The sequence below is a fragment of the Tyto alba genome, unplaced genomic scaffold (genome assembly GCF_018691265.1).
Source record: "Tyto alba isolate M040663 unplaced genomic scaffold, T.alba_DEE_v4.0 Super-Scaffold_42, whole genome shotgun sequence".
NCBI classification, from domain to species: domain Eukaryota; kingdom Metazoa; phylum Chordata; class Aves; order Strigiformes; family Tytonidae; genus Tyto; species Tyto alba.
The window spans coordinates 14,207,099-14,226,837 of NW_024881318.1; the positions used below are offsets into that span (position 1 = coordinate 14,207,099).

The 19,739-nt window shown below is 55.0% G+C and overlaps 2 protein-coding genes across 5 annotated transcripts; both read right to left on the reverse strand.

Moving 5' to 3' along the window:
* PIGO (phosphatidylinositol glycan anchor biosynthesis class O) lies at positions 1 to 12,816 on the reverse strand. 4 transcript variants are annotated; one of them, XM_042804625.1, is made up of 11 exons: positions 12,783 to 12,816; positions 11,950 to 12,443; positions 10,412 to 10,555; positions 9,134 to 9,257; positions 7,960 to 8,119; positions 7,305 to 7,478; positions 3,845 to 5,417; positions 3,111 to 3,314; positions 2,601 to 2,803; positions 1,740 to 1,810; positions 1 to 1,164 (listed from the first exon to the last, which is right to left on the reverse strand). In XM_042804625.1, exons 2-11 carry the CDS (start codon positions 12,440 to 12,442, stop codon positions 1,044 to 1,046), a joined length of 3,267 nt encoding a protein of 1,088 aa, XP_042660559.1. In that variant the 5' UTR covers position 12,443; positions 12,783 to 12,816; the 3' UTR covers positions 1 to 1,043. The 4 variants fall into 4 exon arrangements, with proteins under 4 accessions (XP_042660559.1, XP_032843974.1, XP_032843972.1 ...); XM_032988083.2 differs by lacking the exon at positions 12,783 to 12,816 and having other exon boundaries at positions 1 to 838; positions 1,048 to 1,164; positions 11,950 to 12,588; XM_032988081.2 differs by lacking the exons at positions 7,305 to 7,478; positions 12,783 to 12,816 and having other exon boundaries at positions 11,950 to 12,588.
* Positions 12,817 to 13,177: 361 nt separating this feature from the next.
* On the reverse strand, positions 13,178 to 19,041 carry STOML2 (stomatin like 2). The gene is made up of 10 exons (XM_042804626.1): positions 18,942 to 19,041; positions 17,942 to 18,094; positions 16,992 to 17,091; positions 16,251 to 16,309; positions 15,780 to 15,881; positions 15,002 to 15,136; positions 14,337 to 14,481; positions 13,934 to 14,013; positions 13,565 to 13,693; positions 13,178 to 13,454 (listed from the first exon to the last, which is right to left on the reverse strand). Exons 1-10 carry the CDS (start codon positions 18,990 to 18,992, stop codon positions 13,323 to 13,325), a joined length of 1,086 nt encoding a protein of 361 aa, XP_042660560.1. The 5' UTR covers positions 18,993 to 19,041; the 3' UTR covers positions 13,178 to 13,322.
* Between the last annotated feature and the right edge of the window lie 698 nt (positions 19,042 to 19,739).

Sequence of the window (19,739 nt, forward strand, 5' to 3'; positions counted from 1 at the left end):
TCGCCTGGATAGGGCTTTCAGGCAGCTGTTCCCCGGCACCGGACCTCACACCAGGGCCACTCCTGCAGCTGGGACAGCTACTCCAGACTCCTTTCCTCCTGACCAGACACAATATGGGCACGAGCCAACATTCTGTCACTACATCCTGCTGCATCTCAACCATCAACAGCCGGAATCCCGCAGCACACACTCAGTAACAGATCAGGAGCCCCGACTGTTACAGCCCAGCCCACGGAGACACTAACTGGCTGAGAACACAAGTGGAGAGTTTCCTGGTCAGGGACATTGTTCTTCCTGCTACCAAGCCACCAACAAGTTAAGCCTGCTTCAGGCTGTATGAGGCAGCCCATAGCGCTCCCCCGCTGCCCTTTGTAGGGCTGAGGAAGACAAGGAAAATGGGAGTGAACGTAGGCAGGAGAGGACTCACTACAGAGCAACCAATTGACTTTACAGAGGAGCAGCTGCCACCGAGACCCCAGGAACCATCTGCATGTGTAACTATGTGCACTTTGATTCCAGGATGAAACCTAAGCACACGAAGAGAAGTGGTGGCTGTAGGGCTTTCCCTCTCCTCCCAAACTCCTCTCCCTCCAGCCTCCTCTTCCCTCCTCAGCAGGCCCCTTCCCGTGAGTCACTGTCTCTGCACAGACAAGGTAACACCTTGCTGGCCACTGAAGCTGACCAGCTGCACAGTGGGTACAGCTGTCAGGAAAGTAGCAGCAAGACCCCTGGTTGGTGTTTCTCCAGAGAAGCACTTCAGGACTCTTGCTTCCTGTGCTCCTGCAGCAGAGTCCTCCTGCTGCCAACAAACGCCGAGAGAGAGCTCTGACCTCCACTTCTGAGAAACACCACCACAGTGAGCGGGAAACAGTTGGCTCCGGTCCTTTCATGCAGCGCTGAGGCAGGGAGCTGGAGATAACCCCTGACTGCTGTCAGCAGGCACTCATTGCTGGTGGTTCGTGTACCCCTCCCAGCCCAAGGGAGGCAAGGAGACAACCACAGCCTTGGCCAACGAGCAGGTCAGGTTCCCCACATCTCCAATGCTACCTGAGCTGAAGCTGGCTGAACCAGGTGCTGACGGCACAGTCCACACGCATCACCAGGGAGATCCCCAGCAGGAGGCAGATGCTGCTCACCACGAAGCCCAGTGACTCAAAGAGGAACCTGCAGGGACAACAAAGGCAGTAAAGATAACACAGCCGTCACGACTGCAAAGACAGGCTGCTACCCTGACTTCCAGAAGAGTGATTTGCCCCCAGATCCTAAAACCTGAAATACATTCACTCCCCAGCAATTGCTGCCTGCCGCCTGGAAGCCAAGCATACCTCTAGTTTAGAGGCCACTCAGGACAACACCCAGGTGGGCATTTGAATCCCTGAGAGGCTGAGGCCACCCTGCACTCCTACTAGACCCGAAGTTTGCTTGTTTTGCATTTCCGGGTTTACCATTTCTGGTCTGGCATCATCACCTTTGGCTTTCTGCCGTGAATATTTTTAGGTTCCAGATGGGTTCTGCTTGTCCTTGAAAATCAAGATAAGGAGAAATTCCTAGGCTCTAGCTGAAGTCCAGCTTCTGAACTTGAAGCCAGAATTAATTAAGGACAGTTTTACAGCCTCTGGTGGGTAAGAAGTCAGATGATCAATCACAGGGTCTCTTCCAACATTACTGTCTATGGACTCTAGTCAAAATGTCAGGAATATGATCCCTAACCCAGCACCAGAGCAACTCCTGGGACTTACTTTGGAGCAAAGACCTTCCAGACCATGAGGTGCCTCCTGAGGATCATAGCTGCACAAACACAGGCCAGAAGCTGTGGGGGAGATCAAGAAAAACAAATTACAAGTGACTCTGGAGAGACCTCCTGAGCACTAGGTTCACATCTGAAGGTGGTACTATACTGTACACACCTGAGAGGTACAGTGCAGACCTGAAATAAGCATCCCAAAGAGGATTCCCTTCCATCATGTCTTCAAGTCAGGAAGCACAAGCGGCTTGGGGTACACACAGGCCCTCCTGGGGTCAGGCTGGGACAGTGCAAAGGAGGGCTCACACTGTGGCTAACCTGACCTAATATTTCACTGAGAGAGGCACTCCCACGCTCCTGGCTGCATGGCCTGCTCCCTTTCTTTCACTGTCTCTGGTCTGACCACACTGGAGAATGATTTGAAGGGCTAAATGCCAGAAAGCTATTCGCTTCTTTCATGGGATTAAATTTCCAGTGTTTAGCTCCCTGTATCACCACAGCACAAGATCAGATGAAAAACAGCTGGTGCAAAATAGATAGCCATGGTCAGGAAGAGTGGGAGCAGGATTACAACACTGCAGCAGGTTCTGAACAGACATTGTCACTCTGGACAGATGGGTATGAAAAGCAGCCTCATCCGTACCTTGGCTTCTGTGCTGGAGCCCTTCCCAAAGCACAGAGCATATTGGCATGGCTGCAGTGAGGACCTGTGCAGCTGCTCTTCCGCCTGCAACCACGCATCTCACCCCTGGGCCTGTCTGACCTCTTTCTCTCATCAGAGTGCCCCATGGTTCTCATAGAAACTCGTTTTCCTCTCGGAGAGCCTTCTCCATAGCCACCCTGCCTCTGTCCATACCTGTGTCCCAAGGACAAAAAGGTACTTCAGCCCCAGCTGCAGCAGAGCAGTGGAGAACTTCTCCGGGGACTCCCACAGCCTCATCTCCATCATGTTCTCCTCCACCTCCTGCAGCTCTTCCCGGGTCTCCTTCTTGGGCTTCTTCTTCCGTGTGCTGGGCATCTCACACACAAAGGGCCAAAGCAGGAGCAGAGGGCAGCCGACTACCTCAAGGACAAAGGCACATGAAGTTACTGGAGCCCAGGAGGTGAGGAGCAGTCTAAGCTCTGCCATCACGCACTGGACGTGAAGCAAGCATATACCCCAGCTCTAGCTTGCTGGTGAGGCACAACTGCATGGAGGCTACTGTCCGTGGGCAGCTCTGGCCCCAGAAGGGGACAACAAGGATGCTGCTGTTGAGCTGGTGCCAGAGCCTTCATCACCTCATGCTCAGCCTGCAAGCCTTCAGGTAAGGCAAAGCAGTAAGCCATGTGTGCTCAGGCTCAACATCCCAGGAAGAAATTGATTTACCTGCAAAGAGGATATGGGAGGCAAAGGTGTTGGCGCCCACCAGAACAGCAGGCAGGAGGTTCGTGCTGTGGTCAAGGTGGAAGCCCACAAAGGCTGCGTTCCAGTGGATGGCCGGGAAGATGGGCTGGTGGCCTGTGGAATAGAAGAACTGGGAAGCAGCAAGGAGCCAGGAGATGACTGCGTACCAGGGCACTGAAAAAGGCTCTAGGAGATTAAAAAATTTAGAGAGAGAGAGAGAGAATGGGAGAGAGAGAGATATCAGCATCAAGGAACAAGACAGATTCACAGTCAAAAAAAGCCTACTGACTTTTCTTCCAGAATCCCTTTCCCTGCTCTGTTTTGAGAGTCAGAAACCAGTCAGGCTCCTACCACAGATGCAGCAAGAGTCCAGGCATTCCCTCTGCTGTTCACTCCGCTACTGGACTCAGTCAGCAGCAGTGGGGTTTGGTGGCTGCTCGCACCCTGAGGAGACAGGATGGGTATAGAGCCCCCTTCCCTGACACAAGGAACCCCTCCTTCTCCCGCGTTACGTTCCTGCTGCACACATCTCTCTTCTACTAGAGAATTTAAGCAGCTCTAAAAAAATCTAGGAGGATCCCCTGAGGATCAGTGCAGCGCCATTCTCCCAAGAGCAGAGACTGGGAGCTGCCTCCCCCACTGGAAGTAAGACAAGGTCACTGTAGATGAGGCCCAGGTTGCACATCCAGAGGATGCTCTACTGAGCTCTGACTCACCAGCATCTCCAGCAAGGCCTCTGGCATGTGTGTGGATGTGCAGCAGCACGAAGGCCTCCAGGAAGAGGAGCAGGAAGGCGAGACTAAGCCGCTCACTGTGCAGAAGCATCAAGAGGAAGCCCAGCAGGGTGAGTGCTATGACCAGGGCTGCCGAGTACACGCTGCCCAGCCCGTACGCTGCGACGGTGGCCCTGCAGCTGCCCCTCTCCAGGCGGCTCTTCTGAGACTCCTGCATCCTCCTGTAGATCTGAGGGATGACGTGGAGGAAGTCAACTTCAGAGCTGGGAACCCCCAGGTAAGGAGTGACAATGGATCCTGCCGACTCCCGCGTGTCCTTTGCGAGCACCGTCATGGGATTGCACAGCAGGAGCAGCAGCCCCATGGACGCTAGTCCATAGACAGCCCATGGAAAGGCGACAACTGCCACCTGCACCAGCTCCTGCAGCTTGCCGAGAGAGTCATCAGCACTGGAGGCAACGGCCCAGTAGCAGGCAATGCAGAGGACCACCAGTGGGAAACCCCAGCGCACAAAGAGCACGAGGGGGTCCGAGCTGTTCAGGTTACCGTAGTGTCGCAGCCAGCTCCGCACTGCATAGACTAGCCCGGCCAGCAAGGCCACGCACAGGAGGTAGAATAGGTTTTTGGCTCGTGTGTTTCTCAGGCTAGCAAGAGGGGAGAGGAAAAGAGAAGGCCGGCACTGAGGAATTTCTTCACGGCACTGGTGAAAGAAACCAGAGAGCCGCACGCAGACCAGAAGCATGGCCACAAGGCACAGCAGGTACCAGATCTCTCTCCGGTAAGAAGAAAAGCCAAGGAGCTGCTGCTTGGGGCCTTCTGGCACAGTCAGGCGGCCGTCCCAGTGGAGCTTCCCTACTAGCAACGTCACCAGCGAGGCCAGCAGGAATGGGACCACCCGGGCTTCGGCCACCACGAAGCTATCAGAGAACATAGCTCCACAGCGGAAGAGCAGAATGCCCATGGGGAAGGCCAGCACCAGCCACGCTCGCAGCCTCTGCCTCAGGCCAACACTGGCCAAGGGTGGCTGCGTGCCTGCCAAACGGGCTCGCTTGGGATGCCGGCCCCACCAGTGCCAGAAAAATCCCAGCTGAGAAGCAGCAGCTGCCCATGACAGCACCAAGAGGAGATCCAGCCCCTCCTGGGTGAATGCATGGGCCAGGCCAAGCAGAAGAGCCACCATAAGGCCCCAAAGCAGTGGGTACAGGAGGCAGCTGCGATAGAAAGAGTCTGATGACGCAGCCAGCTCTGAGGCCATGTAGCAGAGCAAGCAGGAGATGGCAATAAGGGTGCAGCCCCCCACCATACGCAGGGGATGGAAGCGGGCCCAGGACTGGGTACACAGAGCCCGAGCCTCCCGCAGGTAGAGCTGGAAGCGACTGATGAGGCTTCCCAGCCTGGATTCCAGCTCCGGAGGCACCAGTGCTGCCCCTTGCACCTGGGCCAAGAGCTGAGTGTGCTCCTCCACTGCACCGGAGAAGAGCTCCTGCAGATGCTGGAGCTGCTCTGCTGGCAGGTCCTGAGCCACCAGCGAGTAGGAGTGCAGGAAACGGTCCACCTACGGGAGAGGGGACACAGGGTCAGACAGCGGAACTGGGGCCACTGGGACCAGGATTCACTGCCTCACACAGCCCCTTCAGAACAGAAACAGCCCCAGTCTGCCAACCCCTGCCAGGACAGACCTGTCCCCAGCCTCTTCACCCAGGGCTGGTCGCCCAAATCCAGGATGTGACCAGCAGGTAACACAATCCTTCTGCCAAAGTGACATCCCTCTCAAGTGACATATCCATCCCGAGAGCCACACTGACCCCTCTCAGTTCTTCACCTGCAGGCACACCTCTGGTAACTTTGTGCATCACTAACGGCTTTTATACAGAATCTGGTAGTAGTAAGGCAAACATCCCCCAGAAGTTTGAGTATTAATCTGCACCTGATGTTAACTTCTGCATTGTTCGTCTGAGAATAGACATCAAATTAAAGAGCTTATAGTGGATCAGATCAAACTGCTCTCTCTTCAATACAGGCACATTAACCCACTGTACCATAGGCTAAGGAGAGCTCATTTTGCTTCCCACTTCAAGAGGACAGGAACAGAGGCAGCTATGATCCTGAAGTCGTAAACATATCTTACAAGGGCATTACCAGGGCAGGGCACCCATACAAACATACAGCTGCTCAGCAGCATAGATATGCTCAAGCCCTGAAACACACTGGTATCTTCACAGGCCTTCCAGTTGTATCAAAGCACAGGCAGAATCATTCCGCCCCTGCCCATGAATGGCAAACATATGCATCAGCTCTCTTGCAAGCCTGCACTACCTCCCTGGTAGGCAAAACTTTCTTCAACAGGAATGTGATTGAACCAGAAACCTCCTCAGACAGATGAGTGCAAACATTTAAAGAGGCAGGACTGGATAATGCAAATTCCTAACAGGTGATGGTCGATATCCTCAGTAACTAATGGACAGTAACATACACTATCATCTTTAAATGACAAAGCACACTGCTGCTCTATAAATACACAGCAGAGAGGCTGAACATTTCTATTTTCCTATCAGCAATCGTATCCTCTCCAGCTCCTTACTGACTTGGCACCAGTGCTGTCCAACTGGCACACCAAGGAGCTGGCTGGGGCGTAGAGGAGTTATTCTTGTGCTCCCTGCAATCCAGGGTCCCTCAAAGGCAGACCAGCATTTAGCTGAGACGCATGCCTTGCAACACGTGCCACAAATCTGGTTCTGTAGCGTGCTCAGAGCCACCACAGATGGCCCTCACATCCTCCACAGAGGCTCTGGCTTGCTTTGGCACATGGCCTGCTCCACTGCCTGGGCTTCTTTTATACCTGGTGTAGTCACTCTCATTCAGATTTTGCCATTCAGGTTTTAGGATTCTGTATTTTGTCGTGCTTGGTGTAAACTGTTCCTTCGCTATCCCACTTTACCATCACCTGTTAGATGGTGTTTCTTCTATTTTAGTCCTTTGTTACTGTTTTCCTTCTGCCACTGATAGCTTTATAGCTAACACTGTTTCTCCTCCAAAACTGAAGCAGCATCAAAACACCCATTCATATTCTTGAATCTCCATTAATGAGACTTGCCCCTAGTTGTCTTCAGCCTTGAGGAACCAGCCTAAGCCTCTCCAAATACCAAATCCACCTCTGACCACCTGGGCCAAACCCTCATCCTGAAGCAAATGCTACCCAGTATTTTCCACACCACAGCACCCACCACCAAGCACTAAACAGGTAGCTTTCATTTCTGTTTTGGGAAAATGGTGCTGCCTTTTACTGGAGCAAATACTGCAAGGAGGTGACTCTTCAAAATAAGTTCCCCATGAAGGTAACACCATGTCACCGCCCCACCTTCACCAAACTGAAGAGGTTTGTGCTTAAAAAGCCATTCCTTCTCCTCTCTAGTTCAATGGGGAGGCCTACTGTAGGCTGTACCTGCTTAGCATTGATGTGGTAGACTGAGAGCTGCTGCAAGGCTGCAGACACAGCATCACCGTCCCCAGTGAACAGCTCAGCCATCACCTCGCCGATGTTGCTGTAGGGGATGGGCACACCCAGCAGCAGGGCCACAGTGGGCACCAGGTTCACCTGGGGAACGGCCTCAGGCTCCTGGAGAGACAGGGGAGGAATCGGAAATTCGTAAAGAACACAGCAACGTAGCTTTTCACTTGGGCTAGAGGACAATGGGGAGGACATCCCTGTTCAGAGTGGAATCTGGGGAAGACAGGAGTGGGAAAACACAGGGGAAGACAGAAGCACAGCTCTGCCATCCCCGCATGCCCTGAGGAGGGGAGGATGCCTGCTGGGAGCTGCAGGTCCTTGGGTATGGCCCTGGATGTCCAACAGCTCACCAGGCCCCACCCAAACACCTCTCATAGCCAGAGGGGCCTGAACATGGGTCCCAAACACTTCAGTCATCTGCATCCTGTGTCACCCTTTTCACTCCACATCTCAGGAAGGGTGACAGACTCCCTACCCTTCTCAACCTAAACAATTCCAATCGAACCATTACTCTCTGTAACCCCAGGATGCAGCTTTCACCCCAGATGCCACCTCAGGCAGTGACAGCTAAGGATCAGCTTCTTCTCACCTCTGGAGGGCCGGTGACAAAGAGGGGTGTTTTGCTGTACACAAACAGTGCTGCATTCACTTCCTTCTCACTGTCGCCGCCATGGTCTCCCGTCTCTGTCATGCCATGGTCCCCAGCCACCAGAAGAAGGGTGTCATTCCCCAGGTGATCCACCAAGGACCTGTCATTGGGATAAGGAAGGTCAACTCCTACCTGGGCAAGGGCCCAAACAGCCCAAGTGGAAGAAGACAAGTCCCCACCAAGCACGTCTGAACCACAGATGTGAAGCTCACAAAAGGATACAAGCAAAACTAAGTGCTGACGCAGAGCTGTAACAACTGAGGAAGGTACCAGGGCAATGGCTGCTTTAAAAACAAACCAAAAATTCAGAGTTCTGAGACAGGGTGGATTGATCTTTCTTATGTCCCCAGTGAGCAGTGGCTGGTTCCTCAGTGCTTTTTGGTATCTTGAAAAAACACATTTCAGAAGAAATGTTCCCAACAAGAATAAATTTTAGGCTGATTCTATTTGGGCCTTGTATATCACATCATGTTGTGTGAGCAATCTCCTAATTTTAAGGAAAAAAGAGGGTATTTGTCCCTGGAGGCTGCAGTAGGTATGACATGATATATGCTGCATTCTCAGATGCAGCAGGGCAAGTTATCCATTCCTTTTAGCAGCAAAAATTAAAACAGTCCTAAGAGTCAAAAGCCACAGCATTTTGGGCTGAGGCATGGCTGCATGATCATGATTTCTGGATCCCATTCTGCCCTCTGACACAAAGATGCAACTCACGGGCCTGTGCAGTTAATGCAGCATTTCCTAGCCAGGGTCCTCCAAGTGCTTCTCAAACATCAGCCAAACCTCAGTGTGACAATCTTAATTTCAAAGATGGAAGGAGTGAGGCTGACCTGTACTCCAGCTGCACCATCACCCAATGGTTTGGTTGAGAACCAAGGCTCCAAGACCTGAAGACAGCCTCACCTCTGAAACTAAACCTCTTGTGAACATGTGTCTACATAACTGAGACTGCCCCACAGCTGGGGTTTCAGCTGCTGTTGGCCAAAGCCGTTCTCCATGTTAACAGTCAGCATCCCCTGTTGCCTTCTGCATCTGTAAATTCCCTGGGAAGACCCCACCAGCCTGGCTGAAGGAAGAGGCCAGCTGGGCAACCCCCCACCATCACACTAATCACCTGAGCATCTCATTCATCTGGGTGAGCTTCTTAGCCATTTCGGGGTGATCAGGTCCATGTTTGTGCCCACAGTGGTCCACGCCAAGGAAGTGAGCAATCAGCACGTCCCATTCACCACTGTCCACTGCAGAACAAGAACAGCCTTATCACACACTAGCCTGGGATCCAGGCACAGGCTCTGCACCTGGATCCTCCTGCAGGCGTTTTTTGTTCGCCACTGGAAACTGCCGTTTCTTCCCCTCCTGCCCCTGTCACTCCCAGATACTAAGAAGATCAATGCAGATTTAACAGAGGCACACTCTTGGTCTGCGAGTGCCTGCATGCAATGCCACCAGCAGCTCAACACCTGGCAAGCACTCCAGTATCCCTGGCTTTTGTTCACCATCTCTCAGGAGGGGAATGGCCCAATGTCACCCAAGTAACCTTGAAATACCCTTAACTCAAACTGCCATAAACTGAGCTAAACCAAGGGGATGGTCAGGAAAAGGAGAACCCAGAACTCCAGTTCTCCCCTGGAGATATTTCAGGTCGGACTCATCAATGTGCTGCTTTGCATCCGACCCAGGACATGGGCCCAAAACACCGACACTGTCCCTAGCTATGAAGTTATCCCAGCCTCTCCCCTCTGTTTCAGGGTCTTGACACATGAAAACCACCATATTTGGAGTTAAATGATGAACTGCAACTCTCACACAAGGACTTCCCCATGAAAAGCCACCACACCCCTGATTTACTTAGATTTATATACAGATAAAGCAAAGAATATTCCACTCAGACCCAGGACCTCAGGGAGGACTCTGAAATTACCTAGAATTCACAAACCAATCTCACACTTCACCTTCTCCCCATGACTAGGAGCCACTGATGCTCTGCTGAGAGCAGTGCTGTGCCCCAGCCTCCTGTCAGGTAGCTGCACTGTTGTGTATTTCCCAGAGCACTGTGTATCTGTGCAGGCAGCCACATGTCAGAGCTAAGCTGCTCCTCCTGCTCCATCCTGGCCATATATTTCTAGGACAGATGTAGAAGCCTAACCTCGTCCCATCAAGCTGCCCTCTTTTCCAAACAGAGGAAAGGAATTTACAGGAACAGTTTATGGGCTCCAAAAGCTGGATTACTTGTGAAAATCCAGCTAGAGCACTGTAATCCCTGGGCAGCAGTGTGTGACTGCCCGGTGCCACTCCATACCAGAAAAAAACTCTTCAGTACTATGCCAAATTTGCAGTAGGACCCCACCATAATGTAAAGGGTTACCCAGGCCTTAGGGGAAGAGCTGCTTACCAGTTGGATAGAGATGCTGTAGGATCCCATCATCCACAGTGTGAAGATCCTTCACATTAAAAGAAGGGAAGAAATACGAGCGGAAGAACTTCTTCGGGAAGAGCCCTTCCCAAGTGTCATCACCCATGAAGACCACTCTCCTTCCTGAGTCAGCAAGAAAGGAATTAATGAGACTAGGGAGCCCCCCCAATCCATGATGTTACCCACATCAGTGCCAAGATCCTGGGCAGATCCAGGTCAGGGTCTGGAGCACTGGCTCCTCTCCAACCCAAACGCAAAAGCAACCTAAAATTAAAATGACCATCTGGCTGTAAATGAGTGTGAATACAGGGAGTGACCAGCTGTTTCTAAGCCTACAAGCGTCCCCCACACCAAATCTACCTGCACAACCTTACAACTTGTCGCTGACCTCTGACACATCACCCCAGCTGAAAGACCCATGGGTTGGACAGGCCAGGAAGCAGGCAGGCACCCACCCGTCCTACCGCAGCACTTAGGAAGTGCTTAGCTGCTTAGTGCAGCACAAGGCAGACAAATCCTCGCCCAAGGCCCGCGACCCTAGTGTAAGACATAAGGCAGTAGACAGCTGCTGACAGAAGTTGAGTAGAAGGCATGAGTCCTGGGCTCCAGCTTTAAATGCAACAGTGGTGGATTTTCATATGTGGAAAAGAGAAGGCAAAAGCACGGACACTTCCCACTGCCCTTGCTCTGCTTGCCCTGCCTGCCACCAGCCAGCCCTCTGTATTTCTGCAGAGCCTCTCCAGCCTGGGAGGAGGAACCATTTCCTCTGAGGATGCTGCTCTGGTGCAGAGCCTACCAGTGTTTTTTGCCTTGGATGATTTACTATGTTTGTCCACCTTGCTCACACACAGGGGAGGGGGGACAACCCAGTCACGTTGCCTCAACCCAGGCACTGGAATTTGTGCCATTCTGAGCCCTGGAAGGAAATCTCTCTGGGTAACAAAAGACTGTGTTCTGTCCCCTTCTCTCTCCTCCATCATCCCACCCTAACAAGCACTTTACAGCTGCATTAAGCACATCCCAGCAGCAATGATCTACACAGAAAATGTGAGAATGCTGCTGCCTAACCGGCAGGCAGCTGGCCAAGCAGGCTTGCTGGCTAAATGACACCCCCACAGCACACCTAGCACTGGCTCCTCCCTCATCATGTGTCTCACCTGAATGCAAACATGACACAACTGACTGCCCTTGGCTCCGTACAGCCATTACTGGTGGTGACCTTGTGACAGTCGCCATCGGTACAGCCACTTTCACCTGCTTTTTCGTCATCTCCAAAGATGATGAAGCCACAGCCCCAGATACCTCTTACTTGCAGTATAAGATGGAGAAAGCCTGCCTGCATGGCAGCTCTACCTGAGATAACTGTCACCCGAGTAGAGCAAAATAGTAAGCTGACTGGGTGGAGGTGTTGTAAGCAGTTCCCTTCCCAGGGAGAGAGCAATAAAGGTCCCGTGGGCACGCTGACCGGCAGTTTGCACGTGTCCTGTCCCAGTGGGACACCACCCCTGACCACCTACCGTTCTGCACCAACTGGGCCAGCAGGTTGTCCTCCTGGATCGCGTAGGTGGCAAAGTTGCTGCCCACATCGATGAAAGTGGGCAGCGAGCCGGTGGTGAGGCCCTTGATGCGCTGCATGGTGGCAGTGGGGGGATCGGCTCGGAAGCGGTAGAGGCGGGCATGGTGAGGTTGAGAGGTCGCAAGGTGGTGCAGGAAACTCAGCTTGTTCTCGTAGGGCAGCGGGCTGGTCTTGGCGGGGTTAAAGCGGGCGAACTCGAAATGGAGAGCGTCGATGATGACAAGCACAGCCTTGGAGAAGCGCTGGGGTGCCCAACAGGAGCCCGGCGGGAGGCTCTGCCTTTCCCAGGGCGGCGGCGTGAGCGGGTCTGCGCAGGAGCTACTGCTGGCGAGCTCAATCCGGGTGAGCAGGAAGCCGCTCATGAACAGCCCGATACCAGCGAAAAAGAGAAAGCAGACCCAGGCCAGGAACAGCAGCACGGGCCACCGCTGCATCCTAGGGGGAAGCAGAGGCAGGCCTAGCCCCCCGCGCCTCTGCCGGGGCCACGTACCCCCCTCACCAGCACCCACCTCTGCCCTGCGCCTCCACACTCCCCCGCCCCACCGCCCTGACTTGACTTGACCCAGGCCCTGCGCCCCACAACCTCCCTGTCCCCCCACTACGCTCCCCCTCCGACTGCTAAAAGGGGGGGGGGGGGGGCTCCCCCAGACGGAGGGGCTGCCCACGGCCCTCCCCGGCACCACGACACCCCAACTCCCCGGGGCTCCCCTCACAACCCCAGCACCCCCAACCCCCCCCCCCAGCACCCCTCGTGTCCCCCCCGCCCCCTCTCACCTGCGGCCGCCTCCGCCCGGCGCCAGCCGCTCGCCCCCCCCCCCCCCCCCCCCGCCCCGCCTCCCGCCGACGGCGCCGCGCGTGGCACCGGCTGCCCCAGAGCGGCGGCGCGAAGGGCGGCGGGCGGCGCTACCGCCCCCTGGCGGCCCGGAGCCGCCGGCCTCCCCCGAGGTTGGAGGGGGGGGGGGTGTGTGTGTAGGGGGGGGGGGTGTACCCCGAGCAACCCCCACATCGACCGAGGCGTTGCTTTGATTCATTAATGGGTCACGCCGCCGGGAGAGGGGTCTCCCAAGCGCCTGGAGGTCGTGTTGAGGGAGGCATGGGCCCCCTTCGGCAGCAGAGGTGCGGGGGGAAGAGAGGGGGGGGGGGGTCAGGCAGCTGTGGAGCAGGGGAAGTGCAGCAGCAGCACCGGTATCGTTTATTCCATGATTCAAAACCAAATATAAAATAAGGACCAAGGGAAGAAGAGTGTCTGAGAGGGGAGGGCGGCAGGACAGGACTGCCGGCAGCCCCCCGGGGTGAGGGATGATCTAGGCCCCACTAGCTGGAGCTGGCCTCTTCTGCCTTAAGCATCTCTGTGGGGGGAGGCTGGGGGTCCTCGCGGGCTGGGGGCATCTCCTCCTGGGTCTTCACAGCTTGTGGCTTGGTCAGTGTGGTGTAAATGCCCAGGGCCTGTAAGGAACGAGAAAATCATGGGAAAGGAAAGGGCCAAATCCTGCTGGGCTGCCACCTTCACTTCCTCAGGGCAAGAGACCAAGGAGGGTCCCTCTGACCACACTGACCTGCGTGACCATGCTGGTGACATCGCCGGTGTTGGTGGGCAGGAGGAGGGTGTTGGAATCTTTGGCAAGCTTGGAGAAGGCGCTCACGTACTGCTCTGCCACAGAGAGAGAGGCAGCGGCGCTGCCGTGCTGGGGAGAGAGGGATGAGGCTCGGGCGGGGAGTCACGTACCACCAAAAGCTCACCCGCGCCCCCTTCTCCAGCCCGCCACAGCAGGTCACAGCCCCAGAGACAGCAAAACTCCTCGCTCGCCGCTGCTGAAGATGCCAGGAAGCATCCAAAAGAAAGCCAAGTGGCACCCCAGGCGTGGTTTCACCTCCCCTCAATGCCAGAGCTGAAGCGGTGGCTGCCCCAAGGAGCTATCACTCACCTGCTGTGCCAGAGCCGCTGCCAGGAGCTGAATAGCCTCCGCCTTGGCCCTGGCTTTCACCAGCATGGCGTTGGCTTCTCCTGCAACGAACCATAGCAGAACGCGCATCAGAACCGCAATAAAGTGCTTGCGAGGAGCAAATCAAGACAGTGCCAGGTGCAAAACCTCCTCTTCCCCAACAGCAGCACGGCAATACTGCTGCCACACATTGCCTGCCGCCCCGGACCTGGGGGCAGCAACGTCAGCTGGAGCTCAGCCCGAGGGTCCTGGCAGGGTAGGATCAGCGTGGCTGAGGAAGCCTGGCCCACAGCGATGCGGTCTGCTCCCCAGGAGGATCACCCCCAAGTGCAGAGGGCTACGTACGGATCCCCCAGGTCCCACACGTTCTAGCTCAAGGCACTACCAGCAGCTTTGTTGATTTGTTCGGCCTTCTCAGCTTCTGACGCCAGGATCTGAGCCCGCTTCTGCCCCTCGGCCACATTGATAGCCGATTCCCGCGTCCCCTCCGACTCCAGCACCGTTGCCCGCTTCCGTCGCTCTGCCTCCACCTGCAAACAGAGGTCAGACACCAGCCTGCCACGGCCACGCTGGGGAAATCCCACCCATGGGGCAAGCGCAGCAAGGGTGCACTCCTATGTCCCGCTTGGGCAAGCGTGGCTTAGCAAAGTGTGAGAACACAGCTGCGAAACACCACATGATCCATGGCGAGGGCTGGTTCTGCCCCTCACACCGCACAGCCCTCTGCAGCTCAGCCCACACCTATCCAGGCAGCCATGTCCCCCCTCCTTCCCTTCCAGCACGGAGAGCTGGCACCCGGCTTTTCTCAAGGGGAGGGAGGCCTTTGAGCTCTGGGATTTGCTTCCTATGGAGCCCAGTAGGGATTTTAAAGGGAGCTGGCAGGGATTGGGTGTACCACCACCAAAATAAGGATGGGAATTATTCAGTAGCTGTACATGTGCAGCCAAAGTGCCAATGAGCTTCCTTCACTGCCAGCTCCAGACAGACAACATGGTACAACGTGGAAAAGAATTCCCTTTCATTCCAGACAGCCCTCCCAGAGAACTAAACCTGCATCTGCATGGATTCCTTCACGCGCGGGGGTACATGGATGTCCTTGATCTCGTAGCGCAGGCATCGGATGCCCCAGCAGTCGGAAGCCTGGTTGATGGCATCCACGATGTTGGCATTGAGGGACTCCCGCTCCTGGGAGGCACAAAAGAAATGGCAAAGAGCAAAGAGGCAGCGCTTAGTATGAGACAGGGGTCAAGAGGGAAACAGACAGCCCAGCCCCCCTCACGAGCCAAGGTCAGCCAGAAAAACCCATCTCCACAGTTGTAAGGCAGGGTCAAGTGCTTCCCACATCGCTTGAAGGGGTCACCATCTCCTAGGGAGAGCAGTACCCCAAACTGAAATTGCTGGGATAAGAACATCTGGTGTACATCTGGATACAAACATCATCCAGGATTGCCAACAGCTCTTGTTTCTGCTCAGAAAATGCAGCACGAGGGTTACAGCCGGCCGTGAACTGGGTCAGCCAGGACATTCATCACTGGGATGGAGCAAAGAATCACCGAGTCAAGAGAAACACAGCTAGACCAGCCAGGTCTGGGCACACACCACCTATCATCCTTTCCTACTAACCCAGGGCAGGGTAAAAAACAGCTCCTGTTTGAAAAATAAATAACCAAAACAAGACCCATCTCCAAGGATTCACTAATAGATCAACTGTAAAAGAATCCCTATAAGCAAAAGGCGTTTAGCTGTTAAGCAAATCAGTCTGGCCATGCAGACTGCTCCGGGGTTTCAAGAGGCGCTGGCAGCTCTGTGATCCACCTCCTCAGCTCACCCGAAAGACTCTGTCGAGGGAGAGTTTGCCAAGTTCAGATCTCATGGTGGTCTGGGCCAGCTGCGTCACTGCATACTCAGGATCTTCCACCCCATAGCTGGCCTGGAGAGCAGAAGCAAAAAACACGAGTTGGCGGCAGTCCTGAGAGGGACCCCAAACGAGGCAGCACAGGCAAACATAGCACTAAGACAAGAAACTTGCCACAGACACCCCTGCCAAAGAAAAGCGGAGTCCAGAGCCTCGGGAGGGATCGGGATGCTCAGCCCACCCGCCGTGCAGGGCGCAGCAAGCTGGGCAGAGGCTGAAGCACGTATCGTGGGGAGAAGGGAGCCAGCAGAGCCAGGCGAGCGGTGCCCGAGAGGCTGCCAAGGCGGCCAGCTGAGCAGCGCGGCACACGCAGACCGTGCTGGGAGCAGCCACGGAGGCTGCACGTTTGACTCAGGCCAAGTGTCAGCGCAGCAGGGACGGTACCTTGTAGGGGTCCATAACCCGCAGATAGAGCACACCATCAATCTGCAGGGTGACATTATCTGCCAGGAGAGAACAACACAGCCTGCTTACTGAAGCAGCAAAGACAAAATATGGCAATCCCCTCGCCCCTGACAGAACTAGGTGAGCTGGACATGGTCATCCCTTTCCTTCCTGGTGTGAACAGTGTGGCACCGATGAGGGACTGGGTGATGTGGCTCTCCTTATCTAAGAGGATTTATAAAAAGAACCTGGACATTCCCCAGAAAACACTACATGCTGATGTTCTAATACACAAGGCAACTTAGGTTTCCAGATCAAAACACTTCATATTGTAGTTATCTTCATAAATAAAAATTTGAGGGGGGGAAGGAAAAAAAAAAATATATCAAACCAAAAAGCTTAATAAAGGAATTGTAACAGAGCTGTCCATTAACCCGAACTGAAATCATTTTTACAGAAACAGTGTGGTTCAACACAGGAAATCATCTGAAAAATGGATTCCTGCCCAGGTGCATTCAACCCAGCAAGAAGGGGCAGCGCAGCCCTGAGAGGGCAGATGGAACCTCTTGAGGTGGCCCTGCTCACAGCACCAGTGTGGCCAAGCCCAGGTCCCCAGGGACAGGGCTGAATAGCTGACAGGGCTGACAGAGCCCGTGGCATTTCCACTCCTCCTCACACTGTCCCTTGCTCACCCCAAATGCAGCAGAAGGAAATGAGAAGGACACAGAAGTTTTTCCTTACCTAGGGTGACAGCTGACTGCTCTGGAACGTTAATGACGATTTCTTTCAGACTCTGCACATAACGAATCCGATCCAGAAGAGGGATGAGGAAGTTCAAACCCTGGGAAAAGCGCAGAATTAGATGGCTGAGGCCTCTAATCTGGGTTTTTTTCCCCAGAGAGCTCAGTCAGGCTAGAGAGAGCTGTGCAAACAAAACCCAAGTATGCTACATGCTGCAGATGCTGCGGGGAGAGCAAACACGCTTTACACAGCAGGGGTATCTAGGTTTCTCGGTGTTTTTAACAGCCCACCAAAAGAAACTAGTCTATAGGCAGTCAAAAGGATTGCAATGTGAAAGAACTGCAATTCTGGGGCCCGCAGCATAAGACAGACATGGACCTGATCAAGCAGGTGCAGAAAAGGGCCACAGAGATGATCAGGGGCTGGAGCACCTCCCCTGTGAGGTCAAGCTGAGAAAATTGGGATTGTTCAGCCTGGAGAAGAGAAGGCTCCGGGGAGACCTTATAGCGGCCTTCCAGTACTTAAAGGGGGCTACAGGAAAGATGGGGAGGGACTCTTCATAAGGGAAGGTAGTGATAGGATGAGGGGTAACAGTTTTAAACTGAAAGAAGGTTGATTTGGATGAGATGCAAGGAAGAAATTCTTCACTGTGAGCATGGTGAGGCGCTGGCACAGGGTGCCCAGAGCAGCTGTGGCTGCCCCCTCCCTGGAAGGGTTCCAGGCCAGGCTGGACGGGGCTGGGAGCACCCTGGGCCGGTGGAAGGTGTCCCTGCCCATGGCAGGGAGGGTTAGAACTAGATGATCTTTAAGATACCTTCCAACACAAACTATTCTATGATTCTATGGTCTATAATAAAGACATCACCCTCCAAATCCTCACACAAAGGACATGCCTCGCTACAGCTTTAGGAACCTGCTGAATCCAGAAGGGGACAAAAGTGGCTCCTTACAGGCTCAAGGATTCGGTGAAACTTGCCCATCCTCTCCACCACCCAAGCCTCCTGCTGCGGCACGAAGAGCACCCCGATATTCACAGGCAAGCTGGAGTTCAAGCGGCGTGGTGCCAGGGCCAGCCATGCTGAATGCTTCAGCTGCTGGGAGCGCTGGAGAGAGCAAAAGAAACGGGACTGAGACCAGCTGCCAGCCCCTCGGAGCCCAGCACTGTCCCTGCTCTCCCATCTGGAGTAGGTGCTTGTGATCTCGATAAGCCAGGGCAGGAAACAGCTCTGACACCCCAAACAACCCCACACTGTGAGGGAACACCGGTTGTCCCACAGGGATGAGACCTGAGCCCCAGGGAGCACGAGCATCAGGCTCTTCCCCCCAGGTGTGGGGTGGAGAGGTGGGGGTCACCCACACGCTGGAGCTTTCTCCACATCTCCCCTCACAACCCCACCGGGAGTGAGGAATAAAGTCTCTCCAACACCATAAGGGGAAAGAAGGGGTGTGTGAGTGCGTGTGTGGGGGGGTATCTCTTCTACCCCACTCAGCTCCGTGTAACTTGGTCACGCCCCTTCCTCCCACCCCTCTCTCTCACCTCAGTTTCAGGACACACCCCCACACCCCAACAGCCTGTCCCTCCCCAGGTCTGACCGCCTCCTGCCCGCCCACCCCCCCCCAAATACCTGCCTCCCCGCAGCCCCTCGCTCCCACCGCTCCCCCTCACCACTTCCCGCCGCCTCCCCGCGAACAACCCCACGCCCCATTTCTCCTACAACCCCTTCCCCCAGCCCCACCGCTCCCCACACCCCCACCACCCCCCTCCAGCCTCCTCAGCGTGTTCCCCCCCCCCCTCCCCCCCAAACCCATTTGCCACCAGGTCTCCTCAGCGCACACACACACACACACACACACACACACACACACCACACACTCCCCCGGAGCCCCGACACCAGCACCCCGAGCCCCGCTCCTCCCCAGCACGGATCGCTCCGGTTTCCCCGCTCCCACCTGCAGCAGCCCCACGCCGGCCCCGGCCCGCAGCCCCGCCCGCGACAGCATCGCTCCGCCGCCGTTTCCCGCCCACCGCCCCTCAGGCCTCCCGGCCGGCCCCGCCCCTTCCGGGTGCGCCCGCCGCCGCGTCCCCTCCCGCCGCGGCGGCCGCGGACCCGCGTTCCGCCCGAAACGGGGGGTCGTTGACTTAGAAACAGATACCGGTACGGGCAAACACCCCCCCCCACACACACACACCTCTCAAAACCGTCATGGGGGACGCCGGGACCCCGTCCCGGGGGTTGGGGTGCAGGGACCTGACCCCCCCCCACCCCAGGCGGGCACTGCTCCACAGCACCCCCAAAACCCCTCGTGAAGGTCCAGCCCGACTCCCGTTTGATGCCCTGGGGTGCTTCCCCTCCTCCCTGGGACCGAGCTAGGGGGATACCTGCGAACTAAGATTGTTAGAAAATGGGTATTTGTGGATTAGAATTATTAAAATCAATTTAAGCTGTTTTAACCATTTATTGCGCTGCAGAACAGGTACTGATCTTTTGAGGAATAGTTAGAATAACTAGGATGAGGAACTCATAAATAATCTTACTTGAGACGGTTCAGCCTTGGACTAGCAGGTGCAGAGAAACATAAAGATAAGGAAGCTGCAAAAGATCAAGAAAACCAGACAAGGCCAGCCCTGAAGGACAACATACATGTGACCACAGGGCTGAGTTTGTGCAGAAGTCAGGGTCAGCTGGTGGGCACAGTGAAGAAGACTACGAGCCTTCACCTAAAGATCCCCGATGACCACCTGAAGAC

What these genes read in the sequence shown, in the direction of transcription:
- PIGO (XM_032988083.2), bottom strand. Translation starts at nt 12,442, where the DNA reads ATGCAGCGGTGGCCCGTGCTGCTGTTCCTGGCCTGGGTCTGCTTTCTC. An exon ending in AGGCCTTGCTGGAGATGCTG is followed by an intron (nt 3,315 to 3,844) that starts GTGAGTCAGAGC and finishes TTAATCTCCTAG; the next exon opens with AGCCTTTTTCAGTGCCCTGG. An exon ending in TGGAAGGTCTTTGCTCCAAA is followed by an intron (nt 1,165 to 1,739) that starts GTAAGTCCCAGG and finishes TTGTCCCTGCAG; the next exon opens with GTTCCTCTTTGAGTCACTGG.
- STOML2 (XM_042804626.1), bottom strand. Translation starts at nt 18,992, where the DNA reads ATGCTGTCGCGGGCGGGGCTGCGGGCCGGGGCCGGCGTGGGGCTGCTG. An exon ending in AGGAATCCATGCAGATGCAG is followed by an intron (nt 14,482 to 15,001) that starts GTTTAGTTCTCT and finishes CTCTGTTTGCAG; the next exon opens with GTGGAGGCAGAGCGACGGAA. An exon ending in ACAAATCAACAAAGCTGCTG is followed by an intron (nt 14,014 to 14,336) that starts GTAGTGCCTTGA and finishes GGTTCGTTGCAG; the next exon opens with GAGAAGCCAACGCCATGCTG.